Below are 18,345 nucleotides of genomic sequence, written 5' to 3'. Positions count from 1 at the left end.
GACCAACAGAACAGAGTAGAAACTCCAGAAATCAACCACACATCTACAACCAACTTATCTTTGACAAACGAGCTAAAATCAACCCCTGGAACAAGGACAGTCTCTTCAACAAATAGTGCTTGGAAAACTGGATTTCCACATGTAGAAATATGAAGCAAGACCCCTAACTTATACCTTACACAAAAATCCACTCAAAATTAATTAAAAACCTAAATCTATTATTATCAAATTATTAGAGAAAATTGTGGAAACCCTGCGAGACATTGGTATAGGCAATATAGGCAGAGAGTTCTTGAAAAAGACCCCAGAGGCACAGGCAATCAAAGCAACATTGACAAATGGGATTACATCAAACTGAGAAGCTTCTGCACTGCAAAGGAAACACTCAGCAAAGTGAAGACACCATCCACAGAATGGGAGAAACTTTTTTGCAAAATACGTAATTGATAAATAGTTAACATCCAAAATTTATAAAGAGCTCAAAAAATTCAGCAACAAAACAAACAAAAATAAACAAAAACAAAGCAACACAAAACAAACAATCCAGTTAAGAAATAGGCAAAGGATTTGAAAAGACGTTTTTTTCAAGAAAGGAAATTCAATGCTCAAGGTCACTAGCCATCAGGAAAATGCAAATCAAAAGCATGATGAGGTTTCACTTCACTCCAGTTAGAATGGCTCACATACAGAAGTCAACAATAGACAAATGCTGGCGAGGATGTGGGGAAAAAGGTACCCTGGTCCACTGTTGGTGGGAATTAAACTGGTACAACCATTGTGAAAGATACTGTAGAGTCACTGTGGAAGATAGTATGGAGATACCTCAGCAATCTGAATATAGACCTACCACGTGATCCAGCCATCCCACTCCTGGGGATTTACCCAAATGAAAAGAAATCAGCATATGAAAGAATTATCTGTACCCCCATGCTCATTGCAGCACAATTTACAATAGCAAAGATATGGAATCAATTCAAATTTCTAACAGCTGTTCACTGAATAAAGAAGTTATGGTATACATACACTATGGAGTACTATTTAGCAAGCTGAAAAAAAAATGAAATCCTGTCTTTTGCAACAAAATAAGTACAATTGGAAAACACTAAACTTAGTGAAATAAGCCAGTCCCAAAAAGCAGATATAATGTTTTCCCAGATCGAAGGCAACTAATAGAGTACCTGAAATGTATTATATTGGAGTGAAATAAACATTTTGAGATTTGATAATTGTTTACAGCCCTTGTCTCTTCCATTGAGGAATAGTGTTTTGTTTTGTTTTTCTTTTCTTATTGTCTTCATACTATTTTTTGAAATATTTTACTCAGTGTAGGGCTAGTGTATGGCTAACTATATGATCATTAAACTGAATATAGATCTTTGTAAAAATTAAGAGTGGGAATGTGAGAAGGAGGAGGAAAGAAGGATTGGAGTATGGGTGGGAGGGAGGGCATTGTGGGAAATATCTCTATGTTCCTAAATCTGTATATATGGAATACATGAAACTTGTATAACTTAAATAAAATTAAAAAAAATAGATTATACCCAGGGCTCATCATCATTATAAACGAATTACATCCTGGCTGGCGCTGCGGCTCAATAGGCTAATCTTCTGCCAGTGGCACCAGCACACCGGATTCTAGTCCCAGTCAGGGTGCCAGATTCTGTCCCGGTTGCCCCTCTTCCAGGCCAGCTCTCTGCTGTGGCCAGGGAGTGCAGTAGAGGATGGCCCAAGTGCTTGGGCCCTGCACCCCATGGGAGACCAGGAGAAGCACCTGGCTCCTGGCTTCAGATCAGCGTGGTGCACTGGCTACAGTGTGCCGGCCACGGCGGCCATTGGAGGGTGAACCAACGGTAAAGGAAGACCTTTCTCTCTGTCTCTCTCTCACTGTCCACTCTGCGTGTCAAAAATAAATAAATAAATGAATTACATCTACTGCCAAATCATTTAGCTGATTTAGAAAGTATGAACTAACGAGATTTAAATGAGACTCTTGGATTTTTGAGTTGATACTATAACCCACTGACAACTTTGCAGGGAGGGGAGATATTTTTTGTATTGGAGGAGTATGAGTCATGAGGTCTCATAAGTAGAGAAGTCAGGAAGAATTTTGATCTCCGTGATGTTTTTGTGTTGTCATGCCTGTAGTTGTAATATTTCACATAGCAAAAAGGACCCTGTGGGTGTAATTGAAGTGAAAAATCACCTGACTTTAACATAGGAAGATACTCTTGGATTGTCTGCATGGATCTAGTATAATAATATGGGCTCTTAAAAGCAGAACTAGAAAGTAGAAGGAGAAAATAGACTCAAAATATGAGGAGGACTTAAAGTACACTGGTGACTTTGACCGTGGAGGGGCTTGGTAGTCAGGCAGCACAGGCCATGTCTGGACTTGGGAATGAACTCGGTCAACAACAGCAAAGAAGAACTACAGCCTTACAAACACCAGGAAATGGACTTTGCCAATAACCTGAATGACCTTGGAAATGACTTCTTCTCAGAACCTCTTAGGAGGAACCCAGCATGGTGACATTTTGATTTGGATCATGAAAGACCCTAGGCCAAGGACCCAGGATGAACCCAGCCCAGACTTTTGACTTCGAGAACTCTATGAAAATAAGTGTCATTTTAAGTTGCTGAGTTTGTAGTGCTTTGCTATGGAAGGGGTAGGAAAGCAATTAACTGGTGTCCAGTCCTATTGTATATAGGTTAAAGAGAGATTTACCCAAGGAGTGGTTGACTCTCCTCACGGTCTCTTGCCACCTCCATGTGGAGGAGGAGATTCTAACCAGAGTGCTGGAACACTAAGCTCTAGATATGTCCACTTTTATAGTGTTGGGATGTTTTGAATATTATTGATCTTTCATGGTTTACCTCATAACAACAAGCACAAATTCCTTAGGGAAAAAAGAGCATTTAAACTCCCTTGCTGGCCCTTTCCCGCTCTTCGGTCCTCCACAGAGGGACATCAACCCACATGCGTACATATGGGCAGAACCCATCATCCAGTCCTTTCAACAGCCCATGAAGAGTGACTGAGTCCTGCTGTTTGTAGGCAACTCCCTGCTTTTGTGTGGTCTAGCTTCTCTTCAGGTGGTGGTCCGTCACTCAGCTGAGCTGTCTCTCTTAGCTCTGGCCAATCTTTGTTTCTGGGTTTGATGTTGCTTGGAATAGGGCAGATATAATAATGATAAACAGGTCCAGTTGACAGGGCAGGCTCGGTCTGGGAGCCAATAGTATATGGTACCGTCAGCCTTTCTTGTGGAGGGACTAACAATTTCCTTTATGCTCCTATTATCCTGAAGGCTGAAGCATATGTGTTGCTCCCCTACCTCTTTGTTCTATGACTTTATGATACCTCTCTGAGTGCTAGTGTCTTGGCAGATCTCTGATTTTTTAAGTTTACTTATTTCATTAAAGTTTTTACCTGATAAATTAAAAAATTATACATATTTATGGGGTATCATGTGATGTTTTGATCCATGAGTACATTGTATAATGTTCAAATCAGACTAAACACGTGTATCTCCTCAAGTATTTATCATTTTTATGGTGAAAATATTTAAAATTCTTTCTTTTAACTTAAATTTTAAAGATTTATATAAAGGGAACAAATTTTATGTATTTTGTATACACAGTTTTAAGGACATAATGATGCTTCCCACACTGCCCTACCTACCTCATTATCTCCCTCTCTCCTACTCCTTTTCTTATTTTTCTTTTAATTTTGGCAATACATATTTTCAATTTACTTTATAGTCACAAGCCTCGCCCTCTACCAAATGAAGAATTCAGCAAATAGTAAGTAGAAAAAACATTGTTCCTCAGATTTATAGACAAGGGCTATAAACAGTAATCAAATCAGTTTCATTCGTATACATTATATTTTTTGAGTACTCATATATTAACTACCAGAAGTCAGGGAAAACATGTGATATTTGGCTTTTTGTGACTGTCTTGTTTCGCTAATGATAATGCTCTCCAATTACGTTTTCTTTTCTTTTTTTTTTTTTTGTGAAAGACAGGATTTCATTGTTTTTTTATGACTGAGTTATATTACATTGTCTATATAGACCACAATTTCTTTTTCCAGTCATTAGTTGATGGACATCTGAGTTAATTCCCTATCTTAGCAATTGTAAATTGAGCTGCTATAACATGGGGGTAAAGATAATTTTTTTTAGAGATTTATTTATTTATTTGAAAGGCAGAGTTACAGAGAGGTAGAGAGAGAGAGAGAGGGACTGTGGGGAGCAACTCGGACTAGACTAAGTTACTGGAATTAAGACTTATTCTATGCATCTGCTCTCCCACAATATGGCGCTGGGAGAGGAGTAAACAACTTCTACACAGCTGCCTTTCACCAACTTGACAAGCTGCAGGAGCTGCTCCTGATTGGAGGAGAGCAGCATACTCGGCGTGTGGGTAGCAGAGTTGGGATTGGTGGAAGAGGACTATAAAGGAGGAGAGAGACAACATGCACCAGGAACATCTAAAGGGAACATCCAGATAACATCTGAGCAGCCCCCGAGAGAGCCGGCCGGCAGTGTGCCACTCCCCCGCGGAAGTGGGGAAAGTGGCAGGGGGAGCTGCCCTTCCACGGAGGTGGAAGGGTCGGCAGCCAACCCGAGAAGAACCAGCAGCAAACCTGGGAAGGGCCGAGCAGACGAAGGAACAACGCAGGGTCTAGTGTCGTTCCTCCGCGAAGAGGGGGAGCGACATAATGGTGCCATGACTCGGATAGGAAGCCTAGGAGGGAAGAAGCGGGAAGAAGCGGGAAAATACCGGAGAGAGAGACTAGCAAAGAGCGTAGGGAAAAGACGGACGGAAAAAGTGCTGGAAGAAATCTAGGGTTGAAAATGAAAGTGAAAGCTAGAAGAAACTTAGACTCGGATATGGACTGCAGGTTGAAAGTGAAAGTGAAAGCTAGAAAAAACTTAGACTCGGATACGGACTGTGGGGAGAAGCCAGGAGAAATGAGGGAGAAATATTGTTGGAAGAAAGTTAGAAAATATACCAGGTAGAAAAAAAAATATGTTAGGGAAAATGAAGCCGCGGGGGTAGGCCGAAGCGGAGACATAAGCTAGGTTGGGATTCGTCAAGTCAGCCCCGGGGAACAAAAGGCGAAAAACTAAAACCAGAAGCGGAGATGTAAGCTAGGTTGGAATCCGTCAGATTAGCCAGGGGAGAAAAAGATGGGAAGCCAAACCGAAGCGGAGACGTAAGCTAGGTTGGAATTCGTCAGGTTAGCCCGGGGAACTTAGACTGAAAACCGAGAAGCTGAAACGTGAGCTAGGCTGTGATTCGCGGAAGCCGCTGCGCGCAGAGAAAGCACGCGGGGCACAAGCAGAGAGAGCGCACGGGGTGCGAGTAGATAGGTAGCGCGGGGCTGGCACGGAGGCCGTGGTGCTGGCGCAAAGGGTGCAGAGACCGCGGAGCGCGCGAAGCCGGGAAGCCGCGCAGATGAGAGAAGCTCAGGCTGAAGCCGCGCAGAGCCGGGAAGCCGCCGTGGGGCGAGGCGCCGAGAAGCTGCCTCAGGGCGGGCGCCGGGAAGCCGCAGGGATAAGAGAAACAGAAGTTTAGAAGTAAAATGAGAGAAATAGGAATGCTGGCAGATAGAAGTAAAATAGGAGAAATAGGAATGCCCGGAGATAGAGAAATAGAGAAAAATAAGGCCTCCCCACAACACGGCAATGAGAAGGCTTGGATTCGGTCTGCCTGATTAGTTAGGCGATAAGCACCTGCAGGCAGAATATCCGCTGCAGGTCACCGAAGACAGGCACGTTATCAACACCAATAAGTCTCCCCACAACATGGCAATGAGAGGGCTTGGATTCGGTCTGCCTGATTAGTAAGACGATAAGCACTTGCAGGCAGCTCGAGCAGAGCATGCGCTGCAGGGCACCGAACACAGGCACGCATCAGCGCCTAAAAACCTCCTCACAACATGGCGAACAGAGGACCCGGATTCGGTTTGCCTGATTGGTAGGGCTTGTAAGAACCTGTGGGCAACTCCAGCAAGCAGAGCAGAGTGTGTGCCGCGGGGCACCGAAGACAGGCGCGTATCAACGCCAAAAATAAAAAGAAAGGGGGAACTGTGGGGAGCAACTCGGACTAGACTAAGTTACTGGAATTAAGACTTATTCTATGCATCTGCTCTCCCACAATATGGCGCTGGGAGAGGAGTAAACAACTTCTACACAGCTGCCTTTCACCAACTTGACAAGCTGCAGGAGCTGCTCCTGATTGGAGGAGAGCAGCATACTCGGCGTGTGGGTAGCAGAGTTGGGATTGGTGGAAGAGGACTATAAAGGAGGAGAGAGACAACATGCACCAGGAACATCTAAAGGGAACATCCAGATAACATCTGAGCAGCCCCCGAGAGAGCCGGCCGGCGGTGTGCCACTCCCCTGCGGAAGTGGGGAAAGTGGCAGGGGGAGCTGCCCTTCCACGGAGGTGGAAGGGTCGGCAGCCAACCCAGGAAGAACCAGCAGCAAACCTGGGAAGGGCCGAGCAGATGAAGGAACAACGCAGGGTCTAGTGTCGTTACTCCGCGAAGATGGGGAGCGACAAGGGAGAGAGAAAGAGAAATCTTCCATCCACTGATTGACTCCCCAGTTGGCTGCAACAGTTGGAGCTATGCCGATCCGAAGCCAGGAGTTAGGAGCTTCTTCCTGGTCTCCCATGTGGGTGCAGGGCCCTCCTTGGGCCATCTTCCACTGGTTTCCCAGGCTGTAGCAGAGAGCTGGATGGGAAGTGGAGCAGCCAGGACTCTGACTAGGCGCACATACGGGATGCTGGCACCGCAGGTGGAGGCTTTGCCTGCCATGCCACAGGGGCCCCAGATAACTCATATGCTGATTTCATTTCCTTTGTGTAAATTCCCAGGAGTGGAGTGGCTGGATCACGTGGTAGATCTATTCAGATTTCTGAGGACTCTCCATACTGTTTTCCATAATGGTTGTACTAGTTTACGTTCCCACCAAGAGTGTATTAAGGTAACTCCCCCCACATCCTCACCAAGATTTGTTATTTATTTATTTTTTGATTTTTGGATGATAGCCATTCTAACTGGTGAGGTGAAACCTCATTGTGGTTTTTATTTGCATTTTCCTGATGGCTGGTGATCCTGAGCATCTTTTCATGTGTCTGTTGACCATTTGTGTTTTCATCCTTTGAAAGATGCTTGTTTGTATCTTTAGTTCATCTTTTAACTGGATTGTTTGGTTTGTTGTTGAGTTTCTTGAGCTCTTTTTATATTCTGGATATTAATATTTTATCAGGTATATGGTTTGCAAATATTTTCTCCCATAATCTCTGTTGCAGCTTCACTTCATTGAGTGTTTCTTTTGCTGTTTAGAAGCATCTTAGCTTCTCTGTTTCTTGGCTGTGTAGAAGTATCTTAGCTTCTGTGTCTCTCCTAGGTTTTCCTCTAGTAATTTGATGGTTTCAGGTCTTAGGTTTAGATCCCTGATCCATTGTGTGTTGATTTTTGTGTAGAGTATGAGGTGGGAGGTCCTATTTCATCTTTCTGAATGCACAGATCCAGTTTTCCCAGCACCATTTGTTGAAGAGACTGTCCTTTCTCCAGGGAGTGATTTTAATGCGTTTGTCAAATTAGTTGGTTGTAGGTGCATGGATTAATTTCTGTGGTCTGTAATCTGTTCCATTGATCTACATGTCTATTCTTGTGCCAGTATGAGGCTGCTTAAAGAAAAATACATAGTACATTATTATTATTTCTAGTCACTCAACACCAGACCTTCTTTCTCCTGTCTATAACTTAGAACCTATCAATAAATTCTTATTCATCTCTCTCTCCCCCTTTTCCCCAGAAGAATTTATTTAAATTATATCTGAGATTATATACATATGTGAATGAAATCCCCCAAACTCAGTTTATTTCTAATTTTATTCTAATAATTTTGGATCTTTCAGAAAATAGTCTATCTAGTTTCTCTCTCTTTTTTTTTTTTTTTTTTTTTTTTTGACAGGCAGAGTGGACAGTGAGAGAGAGAGACAGAGAGAAAGGTCTTCCTTTTGCCGTTGGTTCACCCTCCAATGGCCGCCGCGGCCGGCGCGCTGCGGCCGGCGCACCGCGCTGATCCGATGGCAGGAGCCAGGAGCCAGGTGCTTTTCCTGGTCTCCCATGGGGTGCAGGGCCCAAGCACCTGGGCCATCCTCCACTGCACTCCCGGGCCACAGCAGAGGGCTGGCCTGGAAGAGGGGCAACCGGGACAGAATCCGGTGCCCGGACCGGGACTAGAACCCGGTGTGCCGGCGCCGCTAGGCGGAGGATTAGCCTAGTGAGCCGCGGCGCCAGCCCTAGTTTCTCTCTTGATATAAAAATTTATTTCTTTAAAAACAAGCATTTCAGTTCTTCGGGTCCCATTGGAAAGCCTCATCAACATGAGAATGTGTTCCAAGCCAAAGCTTACTTTAAGAGTTCCTGTGTGACTCACTGAACGCTGTGGGTATCAGTGCCCTGGAGAAGGTCTGCGCCAGAACTGCAGCTGCCTTCTTCCATTTCTTAAGACTTGCTTTATACTTGATGCCACTTTTTATTTATTTACTTATTTGAAGGGACAGTTTCAGAAAGAGAGAGGGAGAGGGAGAGAGAGAAAGAGAGAGAGAGAGATCTTCCATCTGCTGGTTCATTCCCCAAGTGGCTGCACTGGTTGAATCCAGGAGCCTGCATTTCCATCAAGTCTCCCATATGGGTGCCAGGGTCCAGGTCATTGGTCATCTTTCACTGCTTTCCTAGATGCATTAGTAGGGAGCTGGATTGGAAGTGGAGAAGATGGGACTCAAACTGTGGCCCATATGAGCTGCCAGCATCACAGGCAGCTGTACCACAGCACCAGCCTGAAGTGAAGGCCTAGGTACAAGTGATAAATTGCTTAATACACACATTCTCATTTGTTTCTATTTCTGTTAGGAGAAGAGTTGCAGATTGGTGCCTCTTCACACGAGGGACACCATAAATGTTAAGGAAAAAAGGGACAGAATAGAGAGGAGGCAGTGTAGGAATTTATAGCCAGACCAAATTTATTCAGAGAAAATAAATTGGTAGAGGTGGGTGACCAACTGCCCGTGTGCACATTGATGGAACACCTGGCAGAAGGCCCGACCCCCAGGGGCCCTGCCTTTTTATATTTTAGGAGGGCTAGGGATAGGGGTGAGCCTAGGGGGCAGCAGGTGGAGGTGAATTCCTGGAACTGGGCGGGGCCTTGAGAACCTGGAAAAGAATACAGGTGGGTATGAAAGCAACAGGGTGTGAGACGCAATTGAGATTCAAGGGCAAGGAATACATTCCAAAGTTTATCTACCTTTTGGGCAATGAGTAAGAATGGCTGAGGCTTATGTCTTTGTTCCATCAATTTCCTTAAAGGGATTTGACACAACTGAAAGAGGTACACAATCAAATTGGGTTTTAAAAAGGTCAAAAGCAGATTGAAAAATGGTCAGCTCTGGGGTGAGGAATAGGATCAGGGAGGTGGAGTCATTAATAGCACTATAGTCCTCTTGCTTGATCTGACCTATAAATCACCCTTTGCCTTTGGATTGCTTTAGCATTTAGGGTTAGAGTACTTCATTTGGTAAAGCACAGTGAGTGGTAAGGAAACTGTGACACACATAAATTGTAGATAGATGAGCATAACTATCGAGAACCAAACTACAAAAATACTGCCTTATTTTTTTTTTTAAATATTTTTTTGCTTTCCTTTACCCAAATTCTATGTTATATGCTAAAACCATGGCCAATAATATCATTGGGCAGCTTTATTTCCTGAGGCATTGTATGTAGCTTTTGTTCTGCCCAGTCTTAGTGAGGGAGACTGTTGCTGCTTTTATCAGGAATTGCGGCTCAGAAACAGGGTTAAGACTGGGAGAGTGTCAGGACAGTCTAATCAGCAGTAACAGGAAGAAAACCTGGCCTGAGTAGGAGATAATGAGCCTATGGAGGACCTAGGAGTAGGCTAAATATAGAGTAGAAAGAATGTTTCAGGAGATAATATTTCATTTAGAGATTTCACAGTTCCTTGAATTCATGTGAAAATTCTCTAATACTGATTCTTGTTTCATCTTTTTGGGTCTTCAACCGATACAAAATACAGGAGCAAATTCAAGATTAATGAGTTTTCAGCTACAGGCTTTGCTGCCGTATGGTTTCAGTAGGGTGTATGTGTGTGTGTGTGTGTGTGTGTGTGTGTGTGTTCCTCCAAACAAAATGATTTTTCCAAGGCCTGCTACAACCAAGAGAGCACATAGTAGTTTAGAGTTTTTGCAAAATGTGAAACCAAATTCTCTAATAATTTGCATCCAAATTTCTCACATATAATACATGTAGAAACTTCATAGTTTATGGAAACCATATCCTAAACACGTCAATGCGAATGACTGTTCTTGTCTTCCTCCCTCATTCCCCCATCACCCCTGCCTTATATCCCTGCCAGCCTTGTATTCTAAAAACAAGTCAGAGCATCTCAACGTTGAATGTGCTGAGAATCACCCAAAGACCTCGTTAAACCAGAGATTCCTAGGCCCTACACATAGACGTTCTAATTCAGTGGGCCTGGATTTTGCACGTTTGGCCACAACCAGTTAACACCAATGCTGTCAGCTTGGAACCACACTGTTGTAACACTAGACAACTGTACCCATGGCAGTGAGCCACTATCCAATAGTAGGAAAGAGTAGAAACTGTGGGAAAGATGATAATGAAGTCCTGGGACCTACTGGGTCCATAGGTTGGGGAAGGAAGAGGTGGAAGTGAATGTGTTCATCTGAGTTCCAGCCTTCCGTGAAGTCTCTATAACAAAACGACCTTCCCTGTTTCACAGAAGCAAATCCAGAGAAGTTCAACAGTCGTTTCCGAAATAAAATGTTCTATGCAGGGGTAAGTATATAATTCATTTTACCTGATTATGTATTATTTAACACAAATTCATGAGTGAAAACGACGCACGTGAAAAATAATAACAGACATCACAGATGTTTATGTGTATGGTTAATGTTTAACGTCTTGCTTTAAGAATAAATGGAAGGGTATCTTTCTTAAGTTAGTGTCAGAAAGAGAATTGTTTTTCCTCTTTGAACTTGAAAACCCCGAGAATCCATGTTGTAAAAATGGATGATATTTAAAGAGTGATGTGAAAAACAGACATCAAAGCTAATGCAGGGAATGGAGAAATTAGGCAGGCTACATGTACGGAAAATCTTAGGTAAGAACGTAACTTTCAGTGGGGTACACAAGCTTTTAACGTTTGGATAAAAAATTGGCAGAACACAGGAAGTTTCTCATGGAAGTGTGTATGAGATTAAAGGGCCACCTTTTCCTCCTTTTCCTCCTCAGGGACATCCCTTGGGGTGAATAAAGGAAATACCGCATCCAAAAGATTAATAAAGAAAGTGTGTTTTAAGTTTATGTCATTGTAACAAAAGGAGAATGAAACAAGCCATTCTCTGGCCAATTATTATCTCATCTTGACTGTATCTTCTAACCGAGAAGTAGGAGGGTCAGGAAGGGCATCATAGAAATATTCAGATAATTGGAATTGTCCATCTTTTCACCTTCCTTCTGTGGTCCTAATCATTATTATACATTATCAATTGAACAGAAAGAGATTTCAACTTGACAATCACTGCACGGCTTTATTCGGCAAAAGGAGAACTTATATATTTTGGCATACTTGGAACTCATTGGTAACTGTATTATGGAAGCAAGGACGCGGTATAATCATGTAATTAAATTTATTTTTCCTTATTTCTTTCTGGTATAGGCAGCTTTTTCTGACTTCCTACAAAGAAGTTCTAGAGATCTATCCAAACATGTTAAAGTTGTTGTAAGTATTGAATATGTTGGTTTATTTCATTTGGTGAATATGAAAATCCACAAAATAAACCCCATAAAAGTGGTTTATATATTGAGATTAATTACTGTCCTACAGAGAGCTTCAGAGATAAGTAGTGTACTTCATGCAGCCATCATCTTTGAACACTTTATCATCTTTAGTGCCTAGGAATTAAGAATAAATAGGCTGAGGCTGGCCTGTGGCATAGCGGGTAAAGGTGCTGCCTGCAGTGTCAGCATCCCATATGGGTGCCGGTCTGAGTCCTGGCTGCTCCACTTCCGATCCAGCTCTCTGCTATGCCTGGGAAAGCAGTAGAAGATGGCCCTGGTGCTTGGGCCCCTGCACTCATATGGGAGACCCGAAGAAGCTCCTTGCTCCTGGCTTTAGACCAGTGTGGCTCTGGCCTTGTGACTAGTTGGGGAGTGAACCAGCAGATAGAAGACTCTCTCTCTCTGCCTCTGCCTCTGCCTCTCTGTAGCTCTGCCTTTCAAATAAATAAATAAAAGGAATAAATAGACTAATTTCACTCCTGCAGAGACTTCAAAACAGTCAGGAGAAAGGGCAGGTAAATCATTGCAGAGTAATATAATAAGTGTTATCCACTGTATAAGTGCTATGGTGGTGGCACAAAGGCAGAAATGATAATTGATTATACAGGGAAACATTTGCAAAAGAAATGGTAATGAGTTGGGGCTTATAACATGAGTAGTTGCTTACCAAATGTATATCTGGTTTCAAAGCTGTCTGAGAGGTCTCCATATTAGAACAATGCATTGAATTTATTATTTTGTGGTGATTCACTCTCCAGCCTCATCAAGATTCCTGCCCACTGAGTGGATTCTTTATACTGCACTTGTTCTTTTTAGGTCTCTGTGCCAGGTTTTGAACATATACTGCTGGGAGGTGAGAGAGAGAGAGACAGAGAGAGAGACAGAGAGAGGTAGATAAATTACCTTTCCCTAGGTGATACATTCTACAATAGCATGTCACTAGTTATTAAGGAAGACATAAAATGTTTCCTGTAGCAACCAAGTTAAAAGAAGGAGTGAACATGGCTTTGTTGTGCATAGTTACATCAGTAAACGAAAAATTACATATGGAGAAGTAATGGGAATATAGCAACACCTGAATTTATATGGCATAAAGAATATGTGAGAACTAATCTCTATGTATACATATTATATAGAGTATATATATGCACGTATATGAAGGTAGGAAAATATATGATCTTAAATGAATGGGAATATCGAGAAGCACAAGAGCATACAAACGAAAATCTATAAACACCAGCAAAGCTGGACTTTCCTAAATCAGATCAAACGAGAGGTAATGATCTTTACCACTCGTTATAACCCTTGCCACCACATTCAGATGGTTAAGTTCTCATGTAATAGCAATGAAAATCAAGTATCATTTAGTGGTGAAGACTCTTGAAAACTGAAGTATTACCTTCTTGAAGTCAAAGGGCCTGTTGAACCAAGAGTATCTTCATTTTCAAAAGTTATGATTGTTAAATATATGCAGCAGCAGCCTTAAACCAACTTCCCTTGTTTCTTCAGCTGCCTGCAACCCAGCCAAAAATAAATATTGCCACCCCTTGCAGGATTCTGCGTTTAGAAGAATGTTAACCATGTTTGCCAAGAGAGCCAGGCACCCTGGGCAGTGACCCTATTGAATGTCAGTGTGCAGGTGAGGTTAGCCCTGGACTTGAAACTCTGTGTCCTTCCTAACTACTAGAGTTTCACTCACATCAGGCAGTCTTACTGATGATAAATGTCTCATACACGGGTGGCCACATAGCAGGCGATTAAAAGAAGCTTACAGAGAGACCAAAATGGCAGCATGTAGCTATGAATGATTTGATATCAACCAATATTTGTGATATTGTGGTGAAATATTTATGCAATTATATCTTTTGGGAGAAGGAGCAAACCGCTAGAAACCATTGTGAATCTTTGAAACTCAGTCTCGGGAGCACCTTTAAGAGGTGTGTGTCTTGGAGGACATCACAACCTTCAGAAGAGTTTGCTTTCCTTTAAGGTTTTTGAATGCCATCCCATGACACAGAAGGACACACAGATAGTTCTGCAGTGACATCATTGTATGTTTTCTGAGTGGGAGATAAAAAGGAAGGGGGTTAGCTAGAGTGCGTAGATGTATAATCAAAAACAGACCACCCTATCTTTGCCAAAAGATAAAGTCCTCTTGTGTTTTGTATGTTAGTTAATAATCTCTCGTATAGATATAGAATATATTTAAATACTAAGCCACGAAAACCTACAAATAGAATGATTTGCTTTTACTTTCTACATATTTTTTCTTGGTGTTATTTAATGTACCAATATATGAGCTTCTACACAAGGGTATATTTTGCTTGTTGATTTTTCCCTTTTTGAAAATTGCTGTTCCAAATTATACATTTTAGTGCCATAATGCCCAAGAAAACTTTATAAAGTGCTGTGCCTTGTGAAGGGCTCAGCTTTCTACAATTTGATGAGTTCCCAGGATCACTGATATGTTTGCCAGGAGGAAAAGGTAGAAACTCAAATAATCAATTGTATTCTAAACATATTAATATTTTATAGTATTTTCCTATAATGCAACAAAACTAATTTGCATGCTGTTACTATTTCAGATCCTAATTTCTGGAAGTTTTAGTTGCTTCTAACACTCAACTTTGATACTTTAAAATGTCTTCAATTTTTCTCTTTATTGGCATAATCATCTATGAATTATTTCAAGTCCTTAAATAAAATGGGAGACTTTATGTTTGCTTAGTATATCAGAGTACTAAAAAAAAAATCAATGTCTAGATTCTGATTCCTATGCAAATTGAACGTTGGGAATATTTTATTTAGGACATTAAAATTTCTTGGAAACAATTTTTATAATGTTCATAAAATGAGGCTGTAGTAAGATCGGCTGTGGAATGAATGTGGAAGCTGAGACAACCTTGACTGCAAGAAAAATCATGGTGCTTAGATCAAAACTTCTTCTAAGGAAACTTTTAGACTTTTGCAGGGAGCTTAGAATCCTGAACAGGAAGATAATGGGGAAATTCTGTACTGAGGTGTGAGGATAGGAAATATAAAAGCAGGGTTTATACCTTTGATGCTGAGGAACCTATAGTCATGACTGGAGTTTGATTTTGTCACCAGTGGGAACTGAAAGCTTTTCTTTGATTAATCAGAGAATGACACCCTTGAGGAAGCACTAACCCAGCAGGGGAGCCGTGCCCAAAGCTATTGAGGCCAAACTGGCCCTAGGCTCTTGAGACCCAGGGCTATGTCCAAGCCCCAGGAAAAGAGTTTATCCCTGATGTCCCTTCCAAGTGTGTAAGAGATTAAATTTCTAAGAACAACTCACTTGTTAACGGATTGTGTTTCTTGGCCTAGGATCCATATACATATCTTACACCCATATGAGAGATTATTAACTACTATATTCAAAACATAGAATTCATATCCTGTGGCCACGATAAGATGATCTGTTAGAGAAGATACAAATTTATGATAGAAAACTTTTAAAACTTTTGCAAAAATATGTACCTTTAGAAATTGTCCAAAGTAACATGTTTAACAGTTTCAAAATAAAACCCTTCTCAAAGAAAATAAATGGTTATATCCATGACTTGTTGGAATCAGATGACCATGGTGGTAAATGTTGCTGCCTTAAGCTTGGGCCTCATTCTTACTATTCTTTTAAATACTCATCAGCCTTCCAGTATTGGTATTACAGGCCTAAGCATCTGATCATCATGCAGGCTCAAGTATTTCCATTGATTGTGAAGCCAGAGAGGGGGAAATCATTTTGGTCAAATGGCAGTTTTGGTTTTATATTACATCAAAGCAAAATCAAGCTGGGGACCCTGGGTCTCGTAGAGCCATAATCAGAATGAATTTTCAGTCACTGACTGGCATCTATTTAAACAGAACTAGAGGCAATGGGCAAAAGGCCATGCCATTCCTATCATGAACCCAGTTACCTTCAGTAATCTTAGACTTGTGACTGCTTCAAAACTCTTGCTTTTTCTGCTTTGATTGTTGCAGTGTGATGGAACAGATCTCACCCCAAAGATTCAGGAACTGAAGTTCCAGTGTATAGTATTTTTAAATATACCCAGGTAAGCTCTGTTCTCATCATGTCCTTGGATTCAGGTGAACGCTGTTTCACTTGAAGTTATGTGTTTTCATAATAGAAGGATTTCAGGTATAAACCATTTCATGATTTTCCATTATCTTAACGACTGGTTGAAGGTTTCCAGGTCTGATAAATATTCTCTTCTACATGGTTTATTTCTAAAGTATGCTCTGGGGTAGGTGAGAGGACACACAGGGTCTACACTTTCCCCATCCTTAAGAAACACAGGCACCCCTCTCTCCTGGAACATTTTCATTTAATTCTCAATTGTAGTTCTTCCCTTGATCCCTGCCTCCAAGAATGACAGATGGGAATAAATCCCTGTTCTTCGTTTCCCAAAAGCTGTTAGGAAACCATCCAGGCTGATCTGAGCATGGAATTCATTCAAAATCATTGCCAGATGATTGCTTTGAAAAAAAAAAAAATAGGATCAATTAGAGAGGCGTTTTCCAGCCAGGATGTCAACTCTCTTTAGTGCTATTACGTCCCTCAGGAGCAAGAGGCATGTCGGATGACCCAGGCTCAAAATAAGCATACTATCTCAGTGACGTAAAGTAAGAGTCCAGGCTCCCAAGCCAGCGTTTGGGAAGCGGTGGGTCTATAGCCCTGTGTTATTAGCCCACCAAACAACTCAGACATAAAATCTGTAATTTAATTGAAAGGAGAGTTGTATATAAATCTAGGAAAACATCAGTCTTCTAATTATTCTCAGCAGTACTCAGTGTTGTCAGTTGCAACTTCATTTCAGAGGTATCTTCATTTTAGCTTGAGTTAAAGCCTCAGTATCGAGGAAATATTATTTGCTGGTTTCCTCATTGTTTAGTTTTTCTCTTTTCCTTCCTTTCCTGTTTTTCTTTTCCTTCTCTCCCTCTGTCCCCCGTCTGGATTCTCCTTCTCCTTTCTAATTTCTCTTCTACCTCTGCACTTTCAATTTCACGTCCTTCCTTGTTTCAGGCTTGCTTTTGTTCCTGTCTTCTTTGGCTTTCTCTACCTTGTCCTTGCTTTCTTCTATCTATAATGGCAAAAGCTGTGCAGCTCAGTTCCCTGTCTCTGTTCCATTAAAATGAACATGTCTTCCTTCAAGACCAGTTTCTGAAACCACCTAGAGACAATTCGTGATAGATCATCGAAAACAGACGTATGTGAATCATAGAGTGGAAAATGTTGGTGACGACTTCAGAGAGCGCTGGATACAGAATGCTTTTGCCCTAAAAGTATGGCCCATTGTCACTTCCATTCTCTTTTCTGTTGAAAGATGTTCACCAAGAGGAGAAAACTGTCCTTGTGCTAAGTAACCACTGAAGCCTCACGATAAACTAATCCCCAAAGATACTCACGAGAAGGACTGAATGTATTTATTTCTGGTTTTGATCTCACCTTGCAGGTATTGTGCAGGCACAATGCCCTGGGGAAACCCAGGCGATCACCATGACTTTGAACCTCAGCGCCACGATGATGGCTACATTGAAGTCATCGGATTCACTATGGCCTCTTTGGTGAGCAACACAATCCTTTATTAAAACATTTTTTAGTCATATTTTAAACTTAATTCACTTCACAGGACTTCAGTATAATTTCTTTCATGCTTTATCAACTTACAAACTTTGTGTAAAAGAGAATTGCCTAGAGAAAATAAGAACATGTCATTCTTTATGTCACTAAGAAAGTTGATAAACATTTGTTTGAACTTCAAAAACAAATGAGTACTCTCTGTTCATTTTCTGATTAATTTTGTGCCAGAATGAAAAGTTTCCAAGCTAATTAAGAAGCATTTTGCCACACAGAAATACTCTAACATTGACAAACAGCCATAGCATTGATTCTTTTGTGGTTCACTGAGGACTTGAATGTTCATGTAGAAAGGAAAATGATTATTTGCACTCAATTTATTTTATTTATTTATTTATTTTCTAAGTTTTAAGCTTTCTATTCAGTAAGAGAAATGCATAGGAGAGTGAGGACCCCATCTAAGAATGAGAGGGAAATATGGATTCATACCAAGCAGTGGGAGCATGCAGGCCAGAAAGCGTAGAGCAGGTGGCCCGAAGGCCACATGCCCTGAAGGCATGGGATGGGAAGGGGATCCAGGGAAAAAGGAAAAAGGGCTGGGCTCACCCTTGCACTCAATTTCAAGTTGCTTCCTTATGCATCTCCGTTGTCACTAATACATGAATACAGAAAGATTTAATTATTGTGACATTAGTGAATGAATATTCAGTTGCCACAATATTGAGATGACCTCATATTTAAATTTTATTTGATTACATTAAAAGTAAATTTATGATATGAGTGTATTTTCAAGAAGGTTTTATCCATAAATTTCCACTTGTTTTAAATAAAAATTTTAATT

At 41.4% G+C, this 18,345-nt stretch overlaps 1 protein-coding gene across 13 annotated transcripts in view; it reads left to right on the top strand.

Annotated features, from left to right (window-relative positions):
* The window catches only part of DGKI (diacylglycerol kinase iota), a 504,889-nt gene that overhangs the window by 307,623 nt on the left and 178,921 nt on the right, over positions 1-18,345 (top strand). For all 13 annotated transcript variants that reach the window (XR_007920530.2, XM_070071340.1, XM_051849034.2 and 10 more), the window contains 4 exons: positions 10,845-10,900; positions 11,784-11,846; positions 15,905-15,978; positions 17,380-17,491. Coding sequence is in view for 12 of the 13 variants with exons in the window: in XM_070071340.1 (XP_069927441.1) it covers positions 10,845-10,900; positions 11,784-11,846; positions 15,905-15,978; positions 17,380-17,491 (305 nt within the window). In the remaining variant the exon portion in view is untranslated. The remainder of the gene's footprint in view (positions 1-10,844; positions 10,901-11,783; positions 11,847-15,904; positions 15,979-17,379; positions 17,492-18,345) is intronic.

This window comes from Oryctolagus cuniculus, chromosome 3, assembly GCF_964237555.1.
Source record: "Oryctolagus cuniculus chromosome 3, mOryCun1.1, whole genome shotgun sequence".
Lineage (NCBI taxonomy): Eukaryota > Metazoa > Chordata > Mammalia > Lagomorpha > Leporidae > Oryctolagus > Oryctolagus cuniculus.
This window is presented reverse-complemented; position numbering and strand designations above follow the sequence as displayed.